The 27,409-nt window shown below is 40.1% G+C and overlaps 1 protein-coding gene across 1 annotated transcript in view; it reads right to left on the bottom strand.

Annotated features, from left to right (window-relative positions):
- The window catches only part of si:dkey-172j4.3 (diacylglycerol kinase eta), a 116,186-nt gene that overhangs the window by 42,120 nt on the left and 46,657 nt on the right, over window positions 1-27,409 (bottom strand). The window contains exon 4 of the mRNA XM_034676894.1: window positions 1,013-1,123. Within this exon, the coding sequence (XP_034532785.1) occupies window positions 1,013-1,123 (111 nt within the window). The remainder of the gene's footprint in view (window positions 1-1,012; window positions 1,124-27,409) is intronic.

Below are 27,409 nucleotides of genomic sequence, written 5' to 3'. Positions count from 1 at the left end.
AAAGAAGAGCTAAATCAATCAGCCTTTTGAAAGGGAATTGATTGCTGAATATTCTATAGCAGTTTTAATAATTTCTCAAGAATTAAGGTGTGCATTTGATCACTCCAGCTTCTTAAATGTCAGGATATGATGTTTTTCTTGGTACTTTTCAAAGAAAATCAAAAATCTTTGGGTTTTGGATCACTGGTTGCTTTAAAAAAAGTCTACAAAGATGTTTTGTTTTGGCTGTGAGAACCATATTTAAACTTATTTTTGCGATCTTATACAACTGACAGAATAAATGTAAAACTGGTTGACAAACATACTTTGTATCTCGGTAATGCATTTTCCATTTTCTTTTGATACCAATACAGGGTTTCTCAGATCTATTTGGGTTTGGGATATAAACTCCCCAAAAAAGTCAATTATTTCTACACTTTGACAACATCGATTCGTATTGTATTTTATATCGTTGGAAAGCTTGATTAGTCACCTTTACAAAGAGGTGCAAGTTGTAAGGATTGTGCATTCGTGGAATGAGCACAGCTAAACGTTAGGGTAGCGCCCCCCAAAAAATGTGCCAAAATCCCTGGCAATATTCCATATCTAAACTTCATTTTGTACATTTTCTTATCTTTCACAATTCTTTTTATTGATTTTGTAATTACAGTGCATGTAAGCATTGACAGTGTAAAAAAAGTAGATATAAAGAGTGTGTGCACCAATGGCAGTACGTCAATACAACACACTACAACAATTTTACTGGCCTTTTCATGACCATGACCCCAAGCCCCTCCCACCCAAACCTCACATTACTTACATAATGCAACCCCCACCCCCACCACCCCCCCAAAAAAAACCAGACAGTTCAAATTAGGTAAAATAGATAAATAAATAAAAAGGAGGAAGGGGGCAACTAAGCGTCATCTGGGTGAACAGTTGTTTTGTCAAGTATTCAGTGAAGGGCCAGTTTGTACATTTTACAATGTTCGATCATTTAAAGCTACTTTAGACAGTTTTCCACATTCTGTACCTTGCAGTCTTTGGCATAGTACAGGGTCCTCCCTCTGAGTTTGAAGTACCTCCTCTTCCATCTCTGGAAGGAACTGGTCTGCTTCAACAGGATCCCCTCCTTCACACTCTTCTGCAGAGAGACACACGGAGGAATAAAAGGAGATGTTAGTGCATCAACGCTCTGAAAAAACAAGGCAGACAGTTCTTCCTCTTGGAGGTCACACATAAACAGAAGGACATCACTTTGGAAACTGTACCACAGACGGATTATTTGTCTTTTTATGGTGAGACAAACGGCGATGACACAGAAAAGCTGAGCCAAGAGTGCTGACTTCTACCTTCAGGCTGAGCCAGTTTTTAAGCACCTTCCAGTAAACTCAAACGTTATGCTGATGATTTACGATCTTATGTGGGGAAGTCAAGGTGGCCTCTGGAAATATTCCCCCTCATACGTTTCCCAAAATAGCACCCTCACTCATCTGTTGAATAGAAAAATGATGAAGCTCCGTGTGGCTGAGTATCAGTATGCAGCGTGGATGGCAGAATTAATGCAGTAAAAGCACCGCAGGTAATGTCCTGCGATGCTGAGATTGTGGGAGCAGGTAGGAGGTGCAGCCAGCCGTGTCTGCATGAAAATTATGATCCAACGTGGAAAGAATATTTGATTTGATTTAACACAATGGATCTGCAGAGAGAGAGAGAAACTCCCCACTGATTCTATTACGGCGGCTTTTTGTTTCACTTTACGCTCGCCTGTGTGTCTCCTTATCATCCAATCGTTAGTCCCCTCTCTCTCTCTATTTATGAGAACATGCCCTGAGAGGACAGAGTGCACTATGGGTAATCAATTTGAGATAGGACATCAAGGGTCGCCATGGAGATCCTTGTTTCTCGACACAGGAGGACACAAGACATACACACACACACACACAAACAAATGGAGTGAGCAGAAGCGCTGATGCAATCTTGAAACTCTGATCACGTTCGCCGATGGCTCGCCTCATACCTCCACGTTCATCACACAGTGCAGCAACATTCCTGCACGAGTCGTCAAAGCCACTTTGGACATAAGCGCGCTGACAGGCCTGTCACTTTTTCCGAGAGATAAACACGAGGCGGACATCAGTGCGCCGGCATGCTGTCACGGCAGAACCATCAACTGTCTCTGGGGTTTTCATGCATACAGTATGATGAAGGTGGAGTGGATTTACTCAAAGTGTTTTAATGGAGTAGTTCTGAAAGCGCCCCTCAAAAAAGACATACAATCTTTAGACTTATTTAAAGAAAAAATCACTAAATTTATTTGCTATATTTTGCACAATATTCACCAAAGAGGCGTCCTACAGCTCCCAGAAACAGTTAGACTTGGTGAATGAAACAGAGAAGGAACTTTTAGGGGCAACAAAGTATTCAAAGGGGCTGTGAGCTGAGCTGCTGCTAGCTTTCTCATAGGTTAGACTTCCTCTAGCTGGGAGCTGAGGTGCTGATAGTTTGTAGTTGCGGTAGTTTCATATTGCTCATGATTCTGTGCCCTGTTTGGCAGCAACTGAGCAGCGTTTTGGACCAACTGCAGGCGGTACAAGGAGCTGAGCTGCGGCTAGTTTGATGGTAGTTGCTCAGGCAGGGTGGTAAAACCAGGAAAAACACTGAGTACAGTAGTTTCATGTTACTGATGATTCTTTGAACCCTGTTTGGCGGCAACTGGGTGTCTGAAGGGGCTGCGAGCTGAGCTGCGGCTAGCTTGTTTGTAGTTGCTCAAACAGAATCAAAACAACCACCAAAACATTGAACACAGCAGGTTCATGTTAAACCGCTTTCATTCCCTGAAGCCTGTTTGGCAGCAACATAATGTCTGAAGGGGGCTGCAACCTAAACTACTGCGAGGTTGTGTATAGGTTAGGATTCCTTAAGAGTTCAAGACTTGCCTAGTTTGGCCAGTAACCACTTCAACTTCAGAGTTTTCCTCCTCAGAACAAAACAACAATTTTATTAGTATCAGAAATATCATATTTAATACCATTAAATTAAAAATCAGCAACACTTTTCAATGGGGCTTTGGAGGCTGTCATTCACTTTAGATTACCAGGTGAATAAAGTCTAGTTGATCCACGTTAGCTTTCACTCACAGGCAAAAACCAGTGACTTGAACTACATTTGCAGTCATCAGCTGCAGGTAAAATGTGTCAGAGAAAAGCAGCAGTCTAAGTTTTGAATTCAACATCCACATCTGATTAGACTCTCCAAACTCTGAGTCATCGAAAGCTCTTGTAAACTCTTAAAATGCTTCCTAAATTATTATATAAAACAGCGAATGACTAATCCAGATTATATGACGTAAAAAAAGCCTCAAGGACAACCTACTCATAGCCAAGACAGTAAACCAGGTAATAAAATTATCACCCAGTTCCCCGATGTTCTCTACGTCACCTGTGACTAAACATCTTGCTCAACCTGTCTGTCACTACAAACTCTGCGGGCAAAGGTAAACTGTGACTTCAAGGTATATGAGCATATGAGGTGTTGAAATAGTCAGAACAGAGAGAACATATAGCTTGTTGAAATGAGCACAGTACTTTCACCTGAAGTTGGGAACATCCCTTGTGTTAATACGTAGAGATAGTGGGGCTAACTTGTTGTCATGAGGAACAACACAAAACCAGTGAAGTAATAAAAGCAAAGAGAGAAGTGAAAAAGAGGAGAGAGGATATTGTTTATGTTATCTCCGAATCAGGACATGGACTTGTACAAGCCCTGTAATAAAAAGACAGGACAGGCAATGACACATGACATGGTGTCTTTCCAGCATAATCTCAACACCGCTGACCCGGGGCAGGTGGCTCGGCAGGCAGGCAGGCAGGCGGGCTGAGTCCCTGTCGGAAAATGAAAAATCTTAAAACAGGAGGTTTGCCTCACTGCATGACAACTACCGAGGTGACAGAGGCTGACAGCAGGAGAGGGGAAGTGTGTGTAATAATAATAAATGTAAGGCAGAAAGTATGTGTGACAAAGCACAGAAGAATGTGAGGATGGTACTGAGCTATCATGTCAGTTGGTCGTTAATCAAATGTGAGACTTGTGACATGACAAAAGCAATGAGGTCTTGATTTACAAGCCAAACTGGGTTGTAGTAAGTAGTGCATGAAATACTCAACAAACAACAGGAATGCTTTTCAATCCTGCTTTTTCATCACTATGTAGTAACAGTACAAACAACAAGCTGCCTCTTGGAAATGATTATTAAACCTGCTGATACAACAAAGTAACCTTATCATGTTAAATAGACCAGAAGGTAGAAAGTGAGTGTATGGAGTGCTAGCTAAGTTTATCAAACAACAACACCTTGTACAGAAGATTGAAAAGTGCTTTTTGGCTACTTATTAGATATAGTATTTCCATATCTAATTGATGAAACTTATACTTTTAATTCTTTTGAGAAAAGCTAATTTTTAGCTAGCAATACATTAAATTATATGGAACATTTTGTCAGGCTAATGTTAAATCAGTATCAGTCCCAGTATTTATGCTAACAAGCTGGAATTTTCTTGCTGGCTTGAAATAAAAAACAAGATGTTCCTCTACAGCTGACGAGCTGCTAGCTAGGAGAGCTTTACCTTTACAGTTAGCTTATTAACAAGCTGGAATTTCTTAATGGGCTAAATAACACTTTAAAAAAAAGTAAACTTAAGACTTACCTTTTTAATCTAGCTTTTAATTTGGAGTAATTTATGTTTAGCCCTGGACTGCATTATTATTATTTTAATCATTGCTTTAATAATTATTTATCTTAATTATTTATTTATCTATTTTACTTCCTGTATTGATCTGATCTTGTCAACGCTACCTTATTTTTAACTTTTCTTTCCACTCTTACTTATTTTATTAATTTTACTGCGTTGATTTTATTTTATTTTTAAGTATTTTATTTATAATAATGCCTTTTATCATTTTACCATTGCTGTTGTTTTCTGTCTCTCTGTTATTCTGTGGAGCACTTTGGGCTGCATGTTTACATGTATGAAAGGTGATATATAAATAAAGTTGAGTTGAGGCAAGATGCTCCCCTATCGTTAGCTATGTGCTAGTTTATAAAGCTACTTGTTGATTTGCTTGTGCTAGCTACTGGGCGCCTATGCTAATGTTATTTTATCTTTCCAATTAGCTTGTAATATGTCGCTGACATCTTCCACATCTTTTATATATTATTTAATAACAAGGCTAACTGTGTCTGGCAGTTCAAACTACAGCAATTAACACAATAACTTTGTCAAGCTAATGTTATATGACTCAAACAATACACCTGTTTAAACTCCCAAACTGAGATATAAATTATGTAGTTTAGATATTGAGTTGAAACCATACACACGTTTTGGTTAAGATATCATATATGACAGGCAGCCTTACTGCTTGCTAGTTGCTAGCTAGCACTGTTGCTACTTCATGTGCCCACACTGGCTACAACCATGTGCTTGTGCTGTGTAGTTTTTGTGCTAACTGTATTTAATGTCACCTGTCAACTTCTAAGCTATGTTGTTAGCATCTTATTCATATGTGTATGTTGTAGTTAGTGGTTAGCTAGCTAGCATTTTAGCAAACCGTTTCATCCAAATGTTCAATTCTAAAAAAAAAATATTTCTGATTACTGAAATTAAAGTATCAGAAATTATTTTATTGGGACCAACCTCAAACTTGCTAGCTACAACATTTTAAGCTAGTATGACTGTAGTAGCTGTTATATGTGCTTGTACAGCTACTAGCTTTTCTTCATCACGTTTAATCTTATCAAGTAACTTTTAAAAGGTGTTGAAAGCATCTCATTCTTTACTGTTAATTACTGTATTTTTAAATGTAGTTAGCTTGTTTGCCTGCTAGCATGGCAGATTAGCAGTCTACAGTTTCAGGTTTATAAAACTGTCTTTTTAAACATTTTGAACTTGGTCGTCTGATCTTCTTTTAGTTATATTGTGTGTGTTAACATGCCTCCCTCTCTCCCTACCCATCCCAGTTTCTGCCTCATTGTTACACATCCATCTTTCTGCTTTTCTCTCCTTCCTTTTGTGTGTTTTGGTCTTACTTTCTCCGCTCGTATTGTCTTTGAAGTAATGTCCTTGGCTGCCTGTAACAGAGGGAGCGCTACCCGGCAGAAGCATCTCCAACCCGGCAATAAATCTAATTCATCGCTCTATCGCTATCTCATTTCTCAACTGCATCTGTGTGTGTGTTTGTGTACATGTGCTTCCATGAGATATCACTCTTTGTAATGGCACATATAGTTTCTGGTGCTCTCTCAGTGCATGTTTCTTTAAAATAGATGTGCTTTTATACCCTCAGCGAGAGGCCCATCTCTTACTGTCACACTGTTAGAGGAAATAGCAGAAAGAAGAGAGGAAGATGAGATGGTGGAAGATATCATGATGAATTGTCCAATGGTATGGATCATTAGCCAGAGACAGAAAAAAAGGAAAGGAGCTGTGACAGCGGTGAGCGAAGAGGAAGAGGACAGGAGAGAAAAAGGTAAAAAATAATGCAGGAAATTAAATGAACAAGGTCTCTGGAAAAGTCAGAGAAAACAAAGAACAGTCAGTGCCTTGAAGAGGAGGGAGAACGACGACAACACGCAAACAAGAAAGACTAAAGGTCTCTTTTGACTGAACCGCCGTCAGAGATAACTGTGAGGTGTAACAACCTGTTCTGCCAATCAGGCCCTATCCATGATTTCCCCAGCAACACGAGCCGTCAGTCACTCGGCTAATCAGAAAGGTTTTGTTTGACAAAAGCTGATGATGATGAAGCAACTGCTGAAAGAGGTGAAGGACGCACCGGAAGTTAAATCAAGCTTTGGATGTTGAGATTTACTGGAGGTGTGAAGCGAAGCTTAAGAGACAGGTTGTGTTTTTTTAAGTGAGGTTGAATGAAGTACTTGTAAATAGTACGTGTATCGTCAGCAGCTGATCAGGTAGTTTAATAACAATACATTGACTGTCTTCACTGAGAGTCATTATCGAAGCAGAGAGCGGCGAAGCAACAAGCAGACTGGATTTGAGCGGCTCTGATGCCGTTAGAAAAAGAGCATGAACAACCGAGTGTCACTATCCTCTTCCTCAAAAGTGGATTAACTAACTTAACTTAACAGAGCAGAGAATGTCAGAGCAGCCAACAGAGGAGGCAGACACCCTCTCTACTTTTAAGAGTCGGCTTAAAACTTTCCTTTTTGATAAAGCTGATAATTAGAGCTGGATCAGGCTTGGACCAGCTCTTAGTTATGCTGCTATAGGTTTAGACTGCCAGGGGAACTAACACACTGGAATCCCATCTCTCTGCCTGTCACTTTAACTCTCCCTGTCCCATTAAAGTTACTAACCATAGACCTTCTTGGAGTCCCTGAGCTCCCTTGTCTCATAGGTTTGCTCTGGATCTCCCAAACTTTTCAGGCCGCAACCCCCAAAATCAAGGTGCCAAAGACTCGTGACCCCCACTGTCCCTCAAAGTGATTTAATGTGGCTTCATTTAGCTGGTATGCAGAAAATTAGCCTACCTACTGTTTATAAGATAAGTTAAGATAAGATAAGATAAGATAGTCCTTTACTCGTCCCACATTGGGAAAATTTAAGTGCCACAGTAGCAAAGTAGACAGTGCAAAAAAAATTATAAAGCAAACAAGAGCGTATAAAATATAAATTATTAAAAAGTTATTAGCAATTAAAAATTAAAGAAGTAAAAATAAGTATATCTTACAACATATATATATATATATATATATTATTGGTTATAGAGACTGACCACTGCAGGAAGAAAAGACCTGCAATATCTCTCTGTGAGACACCGCAGGTGAAGAATCACATGAGCATGTGTCTGTGTTTCCTGCTCTGTTATGAATTAACCTGCTGCTACTGATGCTTTTGATAATTAACTGTTCACTAACCCTAAACGTAGGAGTCATCTGGGAAAAATTAAGGCAGACAACACATTGCATCTTCTATTTTCAAGGTTTTATTTAAAGTTTAGCTACTGTTTTTGTAGATATTTTTTTAATACAATAGGTAAAATGTACTATTTTTAAATAACTTTACAGTATGGCGCTAGTTGAGGGTTATAATGTTGGTTATAGCTACGAAAATGTCAGCCAGCAGTGTGCTTTAGCCATTTTATTTTAAAGGTACAGTACGTAGTAGTTAGAAGAACAAATTTGGAAGAAATGGAATCTAATATTTATCGGTATGTTTAGATTAGAGTATAATCACCTGAACATAAAGATTACTCTGCTTTTGTTAACTCTGAAAGCACCTTTTATATTGACAGAAGAAGCTGGTCCCCCTCCAGGCCGCCATCTTGAACTGCCATGTTTCTACAGTAGCACAGAACAGACGAAGAAGGAGAGAGTGGTTGTTGTGCACACAACAATTTGTATTGAAAGCCGTCTTTGAAATACGGTCGGTATGAGTCTGGTCCTGCTGGAGGTTTCTGCCTGTTAAAGGAAGTTTGTCCTTGCCACTGTAACTTGCTAAATGCTGCAAAGTGCTCTGCTCATGGTGGATTAAGATGAGATCAGACTGAGTCCTGTCTGTAAGATGGGACTGGATCTGATCCTGTCTTGATGTTGGGTCTTTGTTAATAATAGAACATAGAGCACGATCTAGACCTGCTCTGTTTGTAAAGCGCCTTGAGATAACACTCGTGATTTGGTACTAGCTTCTTTCACAGCTCGTAATTCATTCAGAGTGAGTTTTCCAAAAGCTTTAAGAAACATCACACTTGAAGATCAAACAATTACAAGACAAGGGATCCAACTGTCTTAAAACATAAATCCTGTAAAAGGAAATGTTCTGCAGACTTGGCACCGTCAAACTAACAACTACTGTCTGAATAATGAACCCTGGTCGTTTGGAGAAGCAATGTTTATATTGCATGTGTTGCAAGCCCTCAAACGGGCGTAACCACTGTCTACTTGGGCAAGTCGGCAAAAGCTATCACATTGAGACACACTTGGGCTGGGTCGTAAAAGAGCTAAGAGGGTAGGTTTAAGAGACAGATCCCACAATGAAATCTACATATGAGTGTTCTTTGGAAGGACGCTCACAGCCAATAAAACTTTTGCTTCCCACAATCAGAGAGCAAAGTTTAACCAATGCTGATATAGAATAAAGTCGGCTGCCTGAAGCCAAAGTGTGGACATTCTTATGCATATGTACACAGCTAACATGTTTGACCTTCTCACAACACCTCCTCTGGGCTGTCCATGTTCCCAATAATTAAGTTATATAATCTAATAAGATGTAATACAATGCAAGGCTTCCATCCAACCTGCTTTCCACACGTGTGCTGAACATCTGCCTCCTTAAACACGACATACACAGAATGCAAAGGTCAGGTTTTGCACCAGCTTCCAGACAAACTGCACCCACACCCTCCCTCCATGGAGTTTTTCTCTCCTTCCTTTTTTCCCCTCTCCGCTCCTGCTGAGGGATGTTGCCAGACAGATCAGTGTATTCATTAGAGCAGGACTAATTACATCACAACAATCAGCCCCTGTAGGCCTAATTTGCACACACACAAATTGTAGAGCTGCAAAGTGGATCCGCACACCAGAGCAAATTACCACACATTATTTACTCATCTGCAGAATGCACATGCAGGCAAACTCAGCTCCCACAAATCGGACTGATTCAACGCTTTTCTTCTTCTTCGCGTTTCTTTTAAGAGTCAGCTGCATTTGACAAGCCAGCCGAGTGCACGGAAACACGCCTCTGTCTGCACCATCCTGCAGGGCGGTTCAATCTCAAGTGTTCACACGCTGAGCAGTCAACACATCGCTTAATTTCAAGAGAGCCGAGTGACCTTGAGACCAAAACGTGGACGTTGATCAATAACAGATCAGGCATTAGATATCTTAGAGTTTACTAACCAATGTAATTCAGTGTCATAATGATACCAAAGTTGAAATGTCTAACTACACATCTATAAACTTTAAAAACAGTCCAATTCCATTATTGGAAATAAATCCTGCAAAGTCATGTCAGCAATACAGATGTCTAACAAAAGATATCATCTGTTTGCATCAGTAATAACTCATATCTTTGGGAAACCAGGTGACATTTATTGCTCTTAATTCAAAGGTTGAGCAGAGCAATTATCACTCACTATCAATACATTTATCTGTTATTCCTTTTTATTAGCAGGACAATCATCAAGATCAGAAATTAGCACAACTCTGAGAGTGTCTCAAAGTGGTTAGAAAATCAGGGCCTGTGTCCACTAACAGCGTTTTTGGTACAAGCAGTGCCCACAACTTCAATTTCAGAGCACTTTTCAGCAATGCTTACTGGTGCCTGGTTAGAAGAGTTGTTTTGCAGCACTCACACTTCCCTCAGGGGTGAATGTTGGATCTGTTTTAGTTGCTCTGTTTGCATTTATTCAAGGAAATATGGCAAAGAAAATGTAACAACAGGAAGGAATCATGTCTTGGTATTAGAAGCAGCTCTAGATGGGGTGCTGGTGGCCTAGCGGTCTAAGCGCCCCACATATACCCCTTTTCGAGAGACATCCCACATTTTATTTTTGTTTTTATTTATTGTGTCTTTTTTCTTGTTATCTATTGTGTTTTTAATATCTGTTCTTTTTAATTACTATATGTTTTTATTGATTGTGTTTTTAAGCTTGTACAGCACTTTGGCCAACTGCGGTTGTTTTTTAAACGTGCTATATAAATAAAGTTGACTTGACTTGACTTTTCCACCGAGGCAGTTTGGAGCCGGAGCTCAATGTGTTTCGACTGCGAGGGAACCGGCTCCAGGCCAGAAAAACTGTTTCCAGAGCAGCACCAACTCTTTGCTGGGCTAGAACCGCGAACCGCTTACGCCAGGGGCGAGGGACGAAGTCGCCGTCCATGTGAAGCACGACAAGTAGCACGAAAGTGTTGGTAAAGTTGGATAAGTTCTCTTAAGGAGCTCATGTGATTACAAAAAGCCAGGAGCAACACAAGCAAGCATGCTACGTTGTCCGCCATCGTTTCTATAGTGAGGGAAAGTTCGCACTAGCGCTGCTGGTGCTGCTAGCGCCACAAAGAAGTGACGTCATGACATGGCTCTTCCACGGGCTCGAGTGGGTGGAAGAAAAGACTGGTGCAGAGTTGGTTCGCAAGTTGAACCAGCTCTGAACCAGCGTGAGCACCAGCCTGGAACTAGAACCAGGTTCACGTTGGTGAAAAAGGGGTGATATAGAGGCCGCCGGTTGAACTCCTGGCCCTGACCACTTGCTGCACGTCTTCCCCCTCTCTCTACTCCCCACATTTCCTGTCTCTCTACAGCTGTCCTGTCAATAAAGGCAAAAGTTTGGATGCATGAGATAAACTGTAAACTGATATCTGATCCACCTCTTTTTGATTTGATTGGTCAGTAAGGTGGAGGTGCAATTGAGACAACCAATCTGCATTGGTTTTGTACAGAGAACAGAAGCTGCTGGATAAAGTCCTGCAGTCAGTGGACACAGGCCCTCAAACACTCAATATCTCCAGTGATGGATATATTTTACCTTCTGGCAACAAAAGATGGAAACTAACAAATATTAAATCCTGCAAACAGGTGTTGTCTCTGCACTCAAAGATTGATTTATCGTATTCCTCTGTGCACCGTGCTCCATCGCTGCGAGCACTGTTAATAACTCGTAAACAAGTGACAAAGAAGAAAACAGTCCACAATAAATCAGTCTTAGCTTTACACTGTTTGAGTGATGTTTGTTTAAAACTGAAGTGCCTGCTGTTTAGGGAAACTGCTGATCCATTTTAGTGAGGAGTCCATTTATAACCCATTTCTGCTGTTTTCTTAAGATTCAGGTCGTTAGCAGGTGGAGTTACATTTGGAGTGTTACAGATGAGGAGGCACGAAAGCCAGTTGGAGATGCAGATTAAGAGTCAATTAAAATAAAATAGATTTAACAATTTATAAATTGTTTATTTTTAAATAAATGTATGAAATAAGCTGCTTTACTTAGTAATCAATGGTAGTAGAAGAAGGGTCTTTGGGTTTTGGACTATTGGTTTGACTTACAAGCAATATATAAAGACATGATTTGGGGCTTTAGGGTACCACAATACACTTTTTTGCACTTATTTTTTTTTAACAGTCAAAATTTTTGCATAAAATAATGGTTGCTAAGACAAATTAAGGTTGCTGCACACTTTTTAAACACAAACTTGATACTTTTGAAGCCTTTTTCAAAACATAAAGAGAGAATTTGAGACAATTTTTGAACGTCAGAACAAATGGCAAATGACACTGGTGTGCCTTCTTTCATATCTAAATTTAAGTTGTATTGTTATTTTAAATTTACCAATTAAAAATTGAAAAAAGAAAAATTTTAAATTAAAAAAAATTGCATAATAACTCAGAAGAAATGCCAAATAATCAACATCTTAAAAAAGCCACAAATAAAATATCTCCAAAATATAAGTCACTTTACAAATTAGAAATTGAAAAAAAGAACAAGTTTGAATTGAAAATTTGCAAGTTTCAGCTTCTAGATTTTTCAGATATGGAATCTTTTTGTATTTTGTGCTACATAATGTTTTAACAACACTTAGTATTTCAAACAAAAGACTGTTTAGTTGATATACACTCGTGGTTGAGCACTTAATTTGTGAAACCGGTTTTACTGTTTGATCGTCTCAATTAGTTTCCTTTTATAATTCCAGCACAACCTGATCTGCACTATATCTTGCACTTTTGCCATCTCAGGTCCCACACCTAAGTGTTTTCTATGCTTTTAATGTGATTATAATCTGCCTGTGTGCATTTGTACCTTTGGTGTAAAGCACTTTTTGACTGTGTTTTGAAAGGTGCTATAAATAAAATGCATTAGCATTATTCATTATAAATATCCCAAGTTAAAAAGTTCTCTTGCATATCTTGCAAGTTGCTTCATAACGTTTGTACCTGCCTACCATTCTCTGTATTTTTTCACCTTGAAGCCAAATTTCCTTGAACTTGTTCTCATTTTATCCTCCTCTTTTGTTCATAAGATCGTGAATGCATACTAAATAAGTTGCTTTAAATGTCATATTTGTCAAGTCAGCAAGCAAATCAACAAAAAAGGACACTAAAAATCCATGTGAAGGTATCTAGAGAATGTTGAATATATCATATAAAATGTTGATATGTCTCAAACATTTCCCTACTACAATTACAGGACCATCTCTTTTAGAATTAAGGCTTTTAAGATTTTTTAATACGTTGAATTTTCAAAGTGTAATCAAAGACTTTTAAAGACTTTTTATGACGTTACATTTTCAATGTCTAATTTAAGACTTTTTAAGATTTTTCAAGGATTTGTGGGAACACTGTAAAGACAGAAATTATTGTGAATAGGCGGAGACGATGGATTGGATTGGCTTTGGTTTTTTCATTTTTTGAAGACTTGAAATAAAATAAAATAAACAACATGTCTGAAAGACACCAACATGACTTTCTCCTTCTCTCACATGAAATAAAAATGCAAGTACAGGACCACACTGACACTGTCAACAGGATTTGACAATGAAAACTGACCTAGTACCAACACAAACCAGTACACACCATCTACTGGACTGACCCATGTGCTTTAACAGTTCTGTCAGAGTGAAACTGCAACAAACCTGACCTCTAAATCAGGGTCAAGCTTTAAAGACCCCATTTCACACAAATACTCTCTGTTTTGTTTCTCACAGTCTGTTTCTCACAGATGTTCCTCTCTCACACACTGACCTCTTCCTCCAGACGACTCTGCTGAAACTTCTCATAGCGTCTGTTGGTATCCAGCTGGTCCTCATGGCTGAGCTGGTCATCGTCCCCCTGTCCCCCTCCCTCACAGCGGAACAACAGCGGGGCCATGCAGCACCCGCTGGGCCGACACCACCCCAGCATCGACAGCTGATATCTCACTCAGGCTAATACAGTCCCAGCTTCACCTCCTCCGGCTCTATGACAGTCACAGGTATGTGGTGGAGAGGAAGTTACTCTCTCAACTTCTACTCATTTTCTTCCTCTTCCTTTTCTTTAAAATGTATAAATCCACTTGTTGTGTTGTTTCAGTGAAAGCCTTCCCTTTAAATCTTCTGTATGACTGCCTCACACCCAGAAGTCAGCAGTCCCTCTTTTCAAGTGAGCAGTTCCTCAAACAATACCACTCTACTTCCTCCTCTCAAGCTTACCTTGTCAGGTAGCCACGCCCCCTTCAGGTGTTGGGATCATGTTGCCAGATCTTGTTTGAGAAACAAGCAACCAAGTCTATTGTTGGAATGGGACAGTGTTTTGGACGAAGTTCAGTTGTGGACAGATTTTCTGTGCACTTTTAGGACATATCTGGAAATTTGTAAATTATTTTTTTGAATATTTTTAAAGATTTTCTTAATGATTGAACAGGTGTAGTCTAATGACTCAGAGGAAAGGCCAAATAATCAACATCTTTTAAAAAGCCGAAAATAACATATCCAGCAAATACCAGAATTAAAAGTCACTTTACGAATGCTAAATTGAAAATTTGCATGATTTGGCTTCTGGGTTTTTTGGAGATGGAAAATAAATCTAATCTTTTAGTATTTTCTGCAACATAAAGTTTGAACAACACTTAGTATTTCAAACAAAAGACTGTTTTTTTTTTAAATTATTATATTTTTGGCCTTTTTGCCTTTATTTGAAAGGACAGCTGAAGAGAGACAGGAAATGTGGGGAGTAGAGAGCAGGGGAGGACATGCAGGAAATGGTCGACCGGCCAGGAATCGAACCAGCGACCCCTGCGACGAGGACTGTAGCCTCTGTATGTGGGGCGCTTAGACCGCTAGGCCACCAGCGCCCCTAATTTTCAACGTATCTCTAGCTTTGTTCAAACATGCACATAAATCCTGAAAATCTTCCAAAATTTTCAGAGTGTGCTACATGTGTAAACAAAGACCCCCAGTTATGCTCACCCTGTATTCTTCTGGACTTTCTCCTACCAGCCCCCATGTAAAATTCTTGCTGGAAGTTGGTTTAAGCTTGCATGTGAATGTAACAGGTAACGACAGGTGAGTGGTGATCTGTGTGGACGTAATGAAGCTTTATGCCTGCTACATCCAGAGGCAGTCTTTGGGATGTCACCCATTGCTCCATCGATGGCAGGCACCATACTGAAAATGCCGACAGCCACACCTACCTGTCCTTCAACTCAGCCATGGCTTTAATTATGCAAATGTATGTATGACTCTTCATGATGTGAGGGACGTCTGAATAGGCAACTTTCACATTTTTGGGGAAGGCTATCCTGAAGTTTTCTACAAACTTTCAAGAGTGCATATAAGAAGAAGAGGGTTTCTGTTTCTCCAAGTTTGGTGTGAAGCACACACTCACAATGATCCCCTCATGTTGTAGTTCACGTCGTCTGTGTCTCTCTCTCTCTCTTTGCTGGTGACAAGCACCAACATTTCACTGAGGCAATGTCAGCATGGATCAGCAGTCCAAAGAATGCAACAAACTTTTACAAAGTCCAAATACTTGTGAGTGACTTTGCAGAAAAACAAGCCAAAAGTTGCTGGAAAACAGCAAACCTGGCAACCCTGACAAACACCCATCCTGGAGATAAGGCGGCATTTGCAAATAAGCTCCTTCCCCCCACTTCACATCACACAGACCTGAGAGGAGAGGTGTGTGTGTGAGTCTCTGTGTGTGTGTGTCAGACTAAGAACAAGACTATTTCCTTGAGGCTATAAATAGAACTGGAAAAACCTGTTTGATTGGCAGTGAGGGCCCACACACACACACACACACACACACACACATGCACGCACGCACACACACACATGTAAAAAAGAAAGCGACTCCTCCTGCTTTAAAGATGATTTGAGGCATCAAATGAAAATAAAAACACACACTTCTATGAAAACACACTCGCACACGCACACATTGATTGGTGGGAAGTTAATGACATCACACTTTGCTTAAGAGAAGTGAAACCTCTGAGAAAACACACAAACTCATGTCCTACCGACCTGAATAAGCTGTCCTGACTTTGTGTGTGTGTGTGTGTAAGTGTGTGTCTGTTTGCATTTGTGTATGTGTGTGTATTTGAGTGTGTGTGTGTGTTCATGTCTGCTGCCTACACGCTGTCATCGGAGCGCTTTCAGTGTCAGATCAGTGTCTCATCTGCCAAGGCAAATTACAGCGAGCGTGTACATATGTGTATATGTGTGTGTGTGTGTGTGTGTGTGTGTGAGTGTGTGTGTGTTGTCTGCCAGTCGGCGTATCATTCTGTCTTTAATGAGCAGAAACATGCTGTTCCCTGCAGACTCATGCACTGATCCCCCCCTCCTCTCCCTCTCTCTCTCTCTATTCCCTTCGTCATTTGTGTTTTGCATTTTCCATTTCCTAAAATGTATTTCTATCACCGCAAATCTGCATTTTTGTTTTCCCCATCAAACATCCCTCGCGGTGAAATCTGCTCCAGAATCAGGTCAAAGAGCTTCATTAGCGACTTGTGTATCAAAGTTTTGGATGTGGAATCACTTTGATGATCAGCTTTTTCTCCCTGGCTAGACCTTTTTGTGTGGCAGTGCTGCCCCTGAAGGCAAACACAGAAAGACAGAGGCGTGAGTTTAAGCCTTTTAAAAGCAGAATTAGGACGGTGCCGGATGGATTCCTGATTATTCTTTATTATGAAACAGGCTGAAATTTGAATTTTAAGCAAAAAAAATTTAATTCAACCAAAAAAAAATCCTCTGCATTTCCACAATCCAAACTCATGTGACCTTTGAACCCTCAAGGCTTCCTTTCTTGCATTTATGCCTCCTTCTTTTTCCCTTTCCATCCTTATCCCCCTTTCCTTTATCCCTCCTTTCTGTCCTTAGTCCCCTTTCCTTTTATCCCTTTCCATCTTTATTCCCCTTTCTTTCATCCCTCCTTTCCTTCCTTAATCCCTCTATTCCTTCCTTTCTACCCCTTTCCTTTTATCCCCCTTCCCTCCCGTTCTACCCTTTCCTTTTATACCTCCTTTCCTTCCGTTTTACCCTTTCCTTTAATCCCTCATTTCCTTTCCTTTCTACCCTTTCCTTTTTATCCCTTATTTCCTTTCCTTATACCCTTTCCTTTTATCTCTCTATTCTTTCTTTTATTCCTGTTCCTTTTATCCCTCCTTTCCTTCCCTTCTACCCTTTAATTTTATCTCTCATTTCCTTCCTTTCTTCCCTTTCCCTTTTATCCCTCCTTTCCTTCTTTTATTCCTGTTCCTTTTATCCCTACTTTCCTTCCCTGCCATCTCTTTTTATCCATCCTTTCCTTTTTATCCCTTATTTCCTTCCCTTCTACCCTTTCCTTTAATCCATCTTTCCTCCCTTTCTACCCTTTCCTTCAATCCCTGCTTTCCTTCCTTTCTACCTGTTCCTTTTATCCCTCCTTTCCTTCCTTTCTACCCATTCCCTTATCCCTCCTTTCCTTCCCTTCTACCCTTTCATTTTATCTCTCATTTCCTTCCTTTCTTCCCTTTCCTTTTTATCCCTCCTTTCCTTCTTTTATTCCTGTTCCTTTTATCCCTACTTTCCTTTCCTGTCCTCTCCTTTTATCCCTCCTTTTCTTTTTATCCCTTATTTCCTTCCCTTCTACCCTTTCCTTTAATCCATCCTTTCCCTTCTTTTTACCCTTTCCTTTTTATCCCTTATTTCCTTCCCTTCTACCATTTCCCTTTATCCCTCCTTCACCCTTCTGTTGTCCAAGCTTCAGATACTTTGATACTCAGAGACATCAGGTGTCATACAGTCTGTTTTGTAGCCAGCTAAAAATTCTTACAGTAGCTTTAATAACCCAGATTTTCAAAATAAAAGTCCCCAGAAAAGAGGGATGACCGGGGCTGGAATCGAACCCTGGCCGCTCGCTGTATGTGCGCACAATGTAACCATGAGGCCAAATCCACACCCAAAGCAGCTTTATTTTAAGGAAACAACCACCTGATTTTAAGTCACATTTTATTTCATTATGCTTTTTAAGCTTCATCAACTTCCTGTTTTTATAGCAGGAGCTAAATCAGGTGATAAAAGAGCTTCTTGTTCAGTATCAAGTGTCAGGAAACACTGTAGATGCTTGTATTCAGGCTCATTTAGTGTTCTGGTGAGATATTTGTGCTGAAACATTAAAATGACTTTAAATAAAATATAATAAAGATAAAACATGTCTGTAATCTAATACCACTGAGATAATTTAGCTTTTTAATATGGCACAGCAAAAGCTTATGAAGCTGTAGTTTCAACAACAGCTGTTTATTCATGAGACACTGAAACCTCAGAGACACACGGACACGTTCAGGTGCGTCTTTGCCAGGACTAATTGCAACAGTCGTTGGTCGGCGTTGCAGACACTGAACCCGCCGACCCCTTCGAACGCGGCCGTGTGTTTTTGTAATCACGAGGCCGCGCCGTCCCTGAACGCACACCTTCAGAATGCACAATGAAGGCTGGGCTCAATGTCACACCATGCTGGGATTCCTGTGATGAGCTGCAGTTACTCGTTTTGTCCAGCAGATGGCAGGCTGAGAGAGAGATGTGGGCGGGAAAGAAGACAGAGAAGAGAGGAGAGGAAAGAAAGGTGATGGGGTGCAAGGAGAGTGAAACAACACGGTAGAGATGAAATGAGGACTTGGGATGGAGAGGGAGGATGGGAGAGTGAGGGGGTTCAGAGAAAGAGGGGGGGACTTGTGTTGAACAGATTTGGCGCTTTTGTAACTCCTCACAGAATCCAAAATGTGTGTGCAGGTTTAAAAATGGAAACTAACCCCGGGTCCCTCTTGTGGGAATACAATTGTACCCCTAAACCATGAAAACGCATTTTTCTGCAACTTCTGACGCCACACACATACGATTAAACCAACACAGATACACACCTGTTGGCATGTTTGATGGAGCTGATACTTCAGACACAAGCTGACACCACCTGATGTTGCATACCCCACCCACCTGGTGCTCCAAGGTGGATAAAACAAGCGCTCAGTGTCATATATACAAATATTAATAACCGAACCGGGGGTCTGACATTGTTTTTAATCACACACACAGTTTTCTTATCTTTATTTATTTATTTATTTTGTTGCTTTCTGACATTCAAACTTGCTAATGCAAAGGCATGCGGGGTTGCCATGGTAACTGCCTGACTTTCGAAACAACCTTCAGCTTGGGAATGTAAGGACACACACACACACACACACACACACACACACACACACACACACAAACACAAAGACGAACACACGTAATAATAAGAAGTTGATTTTATCACTCATTTCACCTGGGTGTTCTTTCTTCTGTTTAGTCCAATGGAAGGTGTGTGTGCAAATGTGTGTGTGTGTGTGTGTGTGTGTGTGTGTGTGTGTGTGTGTGTGTGTGTGTGTCACCTCTCTGTCCTTGATAACTGTCATTTAAGAGAATTTCAAATCACACGACGAGAAACGCAACGACACACACAGATCTTTGGAAATAGAAACGGCTCGCGTTATTTGTCATGCATAAACACGCCGTCTCTGACCATACACACACACTCTCACACACACACACACACACACACACACACACACACACACACACACACACACACACACACACACTCACACACTCACACACACTCTCACAGCTAACACAGACAGTTTCAGAACAAGGCGTGGGAGGACCTTGCACCATGGCGACCACATCCTGTCTCATGTACCTCTGTGCATTTATTAATAGACACATACACACACAACACACACACACACACACACACACACACACACACACAGCAGCAATATGCGCAAAAACACAGCCGGAGAGAATCTAATGACACTCTGTCGTATTTTACACAGACAGATGGGAAGAGACAGACAGGCACAACACACACACACACATTTCATATCTCACACACACACACACACACACACACACACATATATATTCCTTCAAGTTAACTCGTCTTGTGTTTGTGTGTTTTCGTGTTTCGGGAATATCATCCCGGTTTTGGCGTCTGCCTGTGAGGTCCGTGCAGTGAAGGACACATAATCTGCTGCTGGTGGAGGAGGGTGGGGGAGGGGGCGGGGCAGACAGGGGGTGGGTGATTGCCTCGGAGCATACGGACCAAATCTGGCTCTGATGCTGCGTAATCCTCACACACACACACACACACACACACACACACACACACACAACCAAACACACACACACTGAGTGAACAGATAAGTCCCCCGGTCAGAGAGACGGATGCTGGAATGAGAGGTGGAAGGTTCAGATGTGATTAGCATGACGTCTCTCTTGTTGCTGGTTTATGAAGCTCAACATGTTTTTTTTTCACTGTCTCTGTTCATAAACACTCGTTTAAATAAAGGTTTGATGTTCAAATGGAAGAGGAAGAGAGAGGTGGTGGAAAAGAAGAAAGGTAGAGAAGGATGGAGAGAAGAAGAGGTGGAAGAGAAAGGTAGAAAGGAAAATAAATGATGACATGAAGAGGAGTCTGTGAGGAGAGACAAGAGGAAAGGAAAGGAGAGTAAAGAAGGGGGGATTAAAGGAAAGGAAGCAGGAGAAAGGAGGAGAGATAAAAGGAAGGGGAAGAAAAGAAGGAAGAGGGAAAGCAGGGATAAAAGGAAAAAAATGGGGAAGGGGAAAAAGGGTTAGAGGACAGGGAAGAAAAAAAGAGCGATGGGGAAGAGAGGGATAAAGGGCAAGGGAAGAAAAGAAGGAAAGGAGTGATAAAGGTAAAGGGTGGCAAAGGGGAAAGAAAGACAGGAAGAGAAGAGAAAAAGAAGGGATAAAAGGAGAGAAAGGGAAAAGACAGAAAGAGGAAAGGGGGGTTAAAGGAAAGGGTAGAAAATATGGAAAGGAGGGATAAAAGGAAGGGAAGAAAAAACTGAAAGAGGAAATGAGGGATAAAGGAAAGGAAGGATAAAGGGAAGGGCAGGAAAGAAAAGGAGGGGGAAAGGAGGAATAAAGGGAAGGGGAGAAAAGAGAAAGAGGAAAAGATGGATTAAGGACAGGGTAGAAAGGAAGGAAAGATGTGATACAAGGAAAGGTAGGAAAGGAGGGATACAGGAGAGAAAGGAAGAGTGGGAAGAAGGGATAAAAGGAAAGGGAAGAAAAGGAGGGGTCAAGGAGGGATAAATGGAAGAAAAGAAGGAAAGGGGGAAGGAGGTACCAAGGGGAAAGGAAATAAAGAAGGAAAGTGGGAAAGGAGTGATGAAGGGGAGGGAAGAAAAGATGGGAAGAGGAAATGAAGGATAAATAAAGGGTAGAAGATACAAGAGAGGGGGAGAGGAAGGATATGAGCAACAGGAAACAGAAGTGAAGGAATGGAAGATGAATGACTTTTAGTGTAAATGTAACATCTATTCGTTTAAACGGCCGATGGACTCATGGTCCTCAGAGACGGGGACACACACTCAGTCCCCACACAGACACATAAACACACACACAGTGACACAAACACACACACACTGAAACACACCGTCCTGGTATGGACATGCGATATTTGACTTGTGAGTACTTTAATTTTTGAAACTCATTCAATAAAAAATATTTGATCTGGGTCGGTTGAAACAACAGTCCCCACACACACACACACACACACACACACACACACAAACAGGGGCATCCACCAAATCGTGCGAGTGAGAGCGGAAAGACAAGATTAAGGAGCAGTGTGATCATAGGGGATAATCACCAGCCATAACACACAAACAAACACACACCACACACACACATTTCATCTTTCCCCATCTCTCCTCTCATCTTTACTTCCCCCTCTTTCTCCTCCTCTCCTCTTCTTGTTGCTTTATCCTTCTCATTCTCTTTCCTCTTCCCTCTCTTCCTTCTTTTCTCTCCTTTTCTTTAATCTCATCTCCTCTGAGTAGTGTCAATGAATTCAAATGGATTTTAGATTTATTCCTTATTTTGTACGTCCATGTGAAGGGATATGTGTGTATGTATATTCGTTCATGTGTATTACGGGGACCATGTGCATGTATTGACATTTCCAAGGACCTTATGTGTATACCTACATGTACCCGTTATCTGTTGAGGATATTTTCATGAATATAAATATGTATTTGATATGAATTTTGTATGCCTATGTTAATGTTTCTGTGTATGTGTGTGTGTACCTGTTTTTGTACCTTTGTAAGCGCCACAAACCCATAGCAGGTTTGTTTCTGAGTGCCTCATGTAGATGTCATATTATTAAGATATTTGAATGAATTAAATAACACTGCATGTCTCCCCCCTCTCTCTGCTCCCCACATTTCCTGTCTCTCTTCAGCCGTCGTGTCCATTAAAGTGGAAATGCCCCAAAAAACAAACTTTAAAAAATAGAAAATTAAAAATTAAAAAGAAAGACAGCATGCAGTTATTAAGACAAAAACATAACTTCCCCTCTCCTTCCTTCACGTTGGTGTCGTTATGGGACTTGAGTGATTTCCCGGCAACCTGTTGGGGCTCTTCCTGCCCTCTGCACACATCCCCCTACAGTCTCATTCAGTGAACAATAACTAAACTGGAACCTGCTGACAGTTATGAGAAATTCCTTTAATTTCACAACCATATTCAAACCCAAACTGACTTTGTCTGCTTTATATTAAGTTTCATCACATCATGAAAGCAGATCGCTGAAAAAGGACGTATTTCAAAATGTCCATTTCCTTTCTTGTTCACTTTCGGTTTAAAGTCCTTTTAATTAGCATTGGTAACAGGTATTTAAACACATCTATGGTGCTAATTACAAGCGGCAACCTCCGGTCTCAAACTATGAAGCCCATGTGGAAGTGTTAGAAACTGCAATTCATTGAGAATCCGCTTGAGGCTGGCTGCAGAAAGACCGGAAATCCCATAGACACCAATTCAAAAAAGACGATATTTACTGCATTAATAAACATGTTTACAGCCTGGTTCAAAAAACGGCTTGGCTCTTCATAGCTAATTTCTCTATCAGCACACACTGTACGGGGGGTGAATTTTTTCTAACGTGATGGCTCAGAAGATATTAAGATTATGAGTTTTTGCCCAAATAAGGACATGACTGACTGGACTCCCGTACGGGAACACATAGCTCGTAGGAGGCTCAAACCCCGCCTCTTTACGTCACACTCTGCCTGGTTGAGTTCCACATTTCCAATATGGCTGCCACCGTCGATTGGCTTCAAAAACAGCGCTCAGGAACAGATGGGTGACGTCACGGATACTACGTCCATCTTTTATACAGTCTATGGTTAATCAGTAATACAACTGTTTGTGGGTTCAGAAAACATGTTAGGAGCCCCTCTAGGGCAGGGATTCACAAACTTTTCAGACCCTGACACCCAAAATATAGGTATCCCAAAGATTTGCGACCCTCACTGTCCTTCATAGTGATTAAATGTAGCTTCATACATCATTTAGCTGGTCTGCAGAAAATTTGCTACCTACATTTACATGTGGCTGTTTCCTGTGCTGATGCTAATTAACTGTTAACTTACACAAACTCTAAGATTAATCCTGGAGTAATCTAGCAACAAAGTAAGGCAGAAAACTACTGCAAAAAATGTACTGGCAAGGTTTTATTTCAAATTGAATTATTTTTTATATAAACACTACCAGTCAAAAGTTTGGACACACCTTCTCATTCAATGGTTTTTATTTATGTTAATTATTTTCAACATTGTAGATTAATACTGAAGACATCAAAACTATGAAATAATCTGGTTTTGCCATAATCTGGATTACAGCAGTAGTCAAACAGGGATATCCATTGTGTACTAACCCTACCTCTGAACAACACAACTGATGGTCTCAAACACATTAAGAAGGCAAGTCATTCTACAAATGAACTCTTGACAAGGCTCATGTTCATTAGAAACCATTCCAGGAGACCACTTCATGAAGCAGACTGAGAGAATACCAAGAGTGTGCAAAGCTGTCATGAAGGAAAAAGGGGGCTACTTTACAGAATCTAAAATATTAAACATATTCTGCTTTGTTTAACACTTTTTTTAAAATTAAATAATTCGATATTTGTTCTTTCTAAGTGTTGATGTCTTCAGTATTAATATACTATGTTGAAAATAATTGAAATAAATAAAATATTGAATTAGAAGGTGTGTCCAAACTTTTGACTGGTAGTATTTACAGTGATGGACAATATATGACATTTTAGATCACTTAAAAACAATAAAAAACATCTTGTGACCCCCAATAAGTGTCTGGTGACCTCCAAGGGGGTCTAGACCACTACTTTGGGAACCCCTGCTCTTGGGAGCTCTTAAGATTTGCAAACTAAAAGTCCTAAGATTTATTTAAGGTGAACATAAAAATCAAATGTATGCATTAAAAAAGGCAAAACTTGAATTAACTGCTGCAGAATGAGGATCTTCTTAGCCCCTTTTTTATTCAAGTTCAAGAAGTTTGAAAATTTGTTATGTGAAATTTCAGTAAAAAGTTAGCTCAGGTATTTTAAACTTAGGTCCTTCTTCCAAGAACATTAACGGGCGTGGTTGATCTTAGTCCCATTTAAAACATACTGAATAAGCTTCATCAAAAAGTCTCCAAAAATGTCTTTAACACAATATCTGTAACAACCATATCCAATGTCTGATACAAACATCCAAACTGTGTTTATTTTCAACACATAACTGTAGGCTATCACCACATGGTCTAACCACAAAGACCCTGAAGCTGTGAACTGTGAGATGGGTCAACGACATAAACACAAGCTGTGAGAGCAAACAGCTCGGAGCAGGAAAGGGGAAAGCTTCAGGCCAGAGTGCTTGTGCAGCTCCAAGTCCTCAGTGCTACTAAATGTGACGAGCGATTTCTTTTGACACTGCAACATGTTTTCTGTGTCTCTGCTGCTTGGATTTCTAAAAGGGGGAACCACTTGCACAACAGCAGCTCTAAATCTGAATAAAATTAATTTCAGGGTGGGAAATTATCCTGTGTTTGTCATTTAACTTTATTTGGGACCAATAGCGATAACAGAGATGTGATATCTGTTGTACAAAAACATGAACAAGACTGAAAGTATCTGAAATAAGTGGACTTTGAATGCAGGTCACTGATTAAGACATATGACTTTGCATGTTGAATGTTCCTATATTTCTTATCACACATATGATGAAGAGATCCACTTGTCTGAGTAGTGTTTTTTTCCCTTCATTCATGTGTAAAATTCTTTAAAAAGTCAAAACAGAAGTGAAAAACAGACATTATCTCGCTCTTCATCATTGAAATTCAAAACCAGAAGGCGAAAACTCCCCTGAAAATTTTCCATGAATCACCGCTGATGGAAACTGATATGAACCTCATCATGTCTCTTCTGTATTTTAACAGCAGGGGACAATACAAGGCTTCAGTGTAGTGCAGTGTCAGTTTACTGGGTCAATAGACTGTAGCCTTTAGCAGAGTCACTGTTCCAGTGAGGCTCGGTTTACATGGTAACAGTTTGATATTATTTCTCAACTCTTCTTGCTCTAGTTTCGTAAAAGTCTGTTTCAACAGCGTGGAAATCAGATAGCTTACAGATATGTGTCAATATGTGTGAGTATGATGTATTTTATATTTTCAACATTTCTACTAGACGACTATTATCACTGAAAAGAGAGAGGAGTTTATAAGAATGTGATGCAGCCAGTGCTTCTATAAAGAAAAGCTGGTGAAGGAAACATGCAAGTTTGAGTGTTTTTTTTTTTCAAACAGCCAGCAGGGGGCGACTCTAGTTGTTGCAAAATTAAGTAAAATTGAAGTTAAAAAGGTAAATCCCTTTTGGGGATTTTTGCCTTTATAAGATAAGACAACATAAGAGAGAGACAAGAAATGTGGACCAGATCATGCCACCCGTGCAATGGAGCCTGTGTACATGGGGCGCCTGCTCTACTAACTGAGCTTTACTGAGCACCCCAAAATATGAAACAATTTTAAGTTGAAAACATAAGAATGTAAGTTTAAAGATGAAAAAAAGATTTTAAAGATTTTAAAAAAAAACTTGAGAATATTAAAAAAAATTATAATTCTGTTTTAAAATAATTCATAATAAAGATTTTTTTTAAAGATTGAAATGTATATTTATAGGATTTTCAGATTTGAATGATTTCAAAAGATTTTAGAGGAAAAAATGATTCAAAAGATAAAAATTGTAAAGCTAATAAAGATTAAATAAAGGATTTCAGAAAATTTCAGATGACTTAAAAACGTTAAACATCCAAATTGAAAGTTAACTTTTTTTTCACAAAATGTCAAAGTTTGATTCAATTCAATTTCTGTTTAAAAAATTACCATATTTGGGGCGCTTGTGGTCTAGCGGTGTAAGCGCCCCATGTATAGAGGCTATAGTCCCCGTCCCAGAGGTCGCCGGTTCGACTCCCGGCCGATGGGCCATCTGCTGCATGTCTACTCCATATATTTCCTGTCTCTCTTCAGCTGTCCTGTCAATAAAGGCAACCCCCCACCCCCAAAAAAGGACCATATTCTCAGTGTATATATAAGCTCAGTAAATAATAACCTATTGAGTTTACCAACCCCAAGTCCTCTTCATTTTAGCATGATCTCAATTCTGTTGATATTTTGGTTTTATTTGGAGTTGATATGACAAATATTAACATATTAAAGGGGACATATCACGCTTTTTTCATCAATATATATTGGTCTAAGAGGTCCCCAAAACATGTCTTTAAAGTTTATGCTCAAAAAAACACTTTGAAATCAGATTTTGGCATGCCTGAAAAGTCCTCTTCTTCATTCCTCATCAGAACACTCTGTTTTCCCTCTGACCACGCCCCCTCCGGAAGTGGATGTGCCTCGGCTCTCCAGCACGTTGATCTAATGTTTACATGTTGGCTGAATATACACGGCTGCTCAGAGATCACTTACTTCAACCCTCTGAATCTGATCCTGACGGAGAGGCGCCTGTAGCAGGACCTTTCTGAACGATTGGTCACAGATTTAGTGTTTCTTGTTGTTTTATTTATCAGTATGTAGACGTGTGTCTTGGTACACAGCTACGAACATGTAGCTATGTGGCTATGCTAACTAGCGCTAGCACTTATCCATGATAAATAAAAATCATCCACTAGATCTTCAAATCTGCAGACGTGGGGAGTAAAACCGACCTCTGCCAGAAAGGCAGCAGGACCTTTTATGAAGGATTGGTCACAGATTTAAGTTTCTTGTTGTTTTATTTGTCAGTATGTCGACAAGCTACAGCTACAGCTACAGCTACAGCTATGAACATATAGCTATGTGGCTATGCTAATTAGCGCTAGCACTTATCCATGACAAATAAAAATCATCCACTATATCTTCAAATCTGCAGACGTGGGGAGTAAAACCGACCTTTGTGTTTATTAAGACAGCCTACAACTAGCATGCCTCCCTCCTAAGCTCCTTGTTACCACACATTTGTGCAGGTAATGAAAAACGGAGGGGTTGAGTTGTATTTTATACAGTCTATGGGCT

Source organism: Notolabrus celidotus, chromosome 23, assembly GCF_009762535.1.
Source record: "Notolabrus celidotus isolate fNotCel1 chromosome 23, fNotCel1.pri, whole genome shotgun sequence".
In the NCBI taxonomy this organism is placed as follows: domain Eukaryota; kingdom Metazoa; phylum Chordata; class Actinopteri; order Labriformes; family Labridae; genus Notolabrus; species Notolabrus celidotus.
Note: the sequence above shows the minus strand (reverse complement) of the source record. Positions and strands in the feature narration are given on the sequence as shown.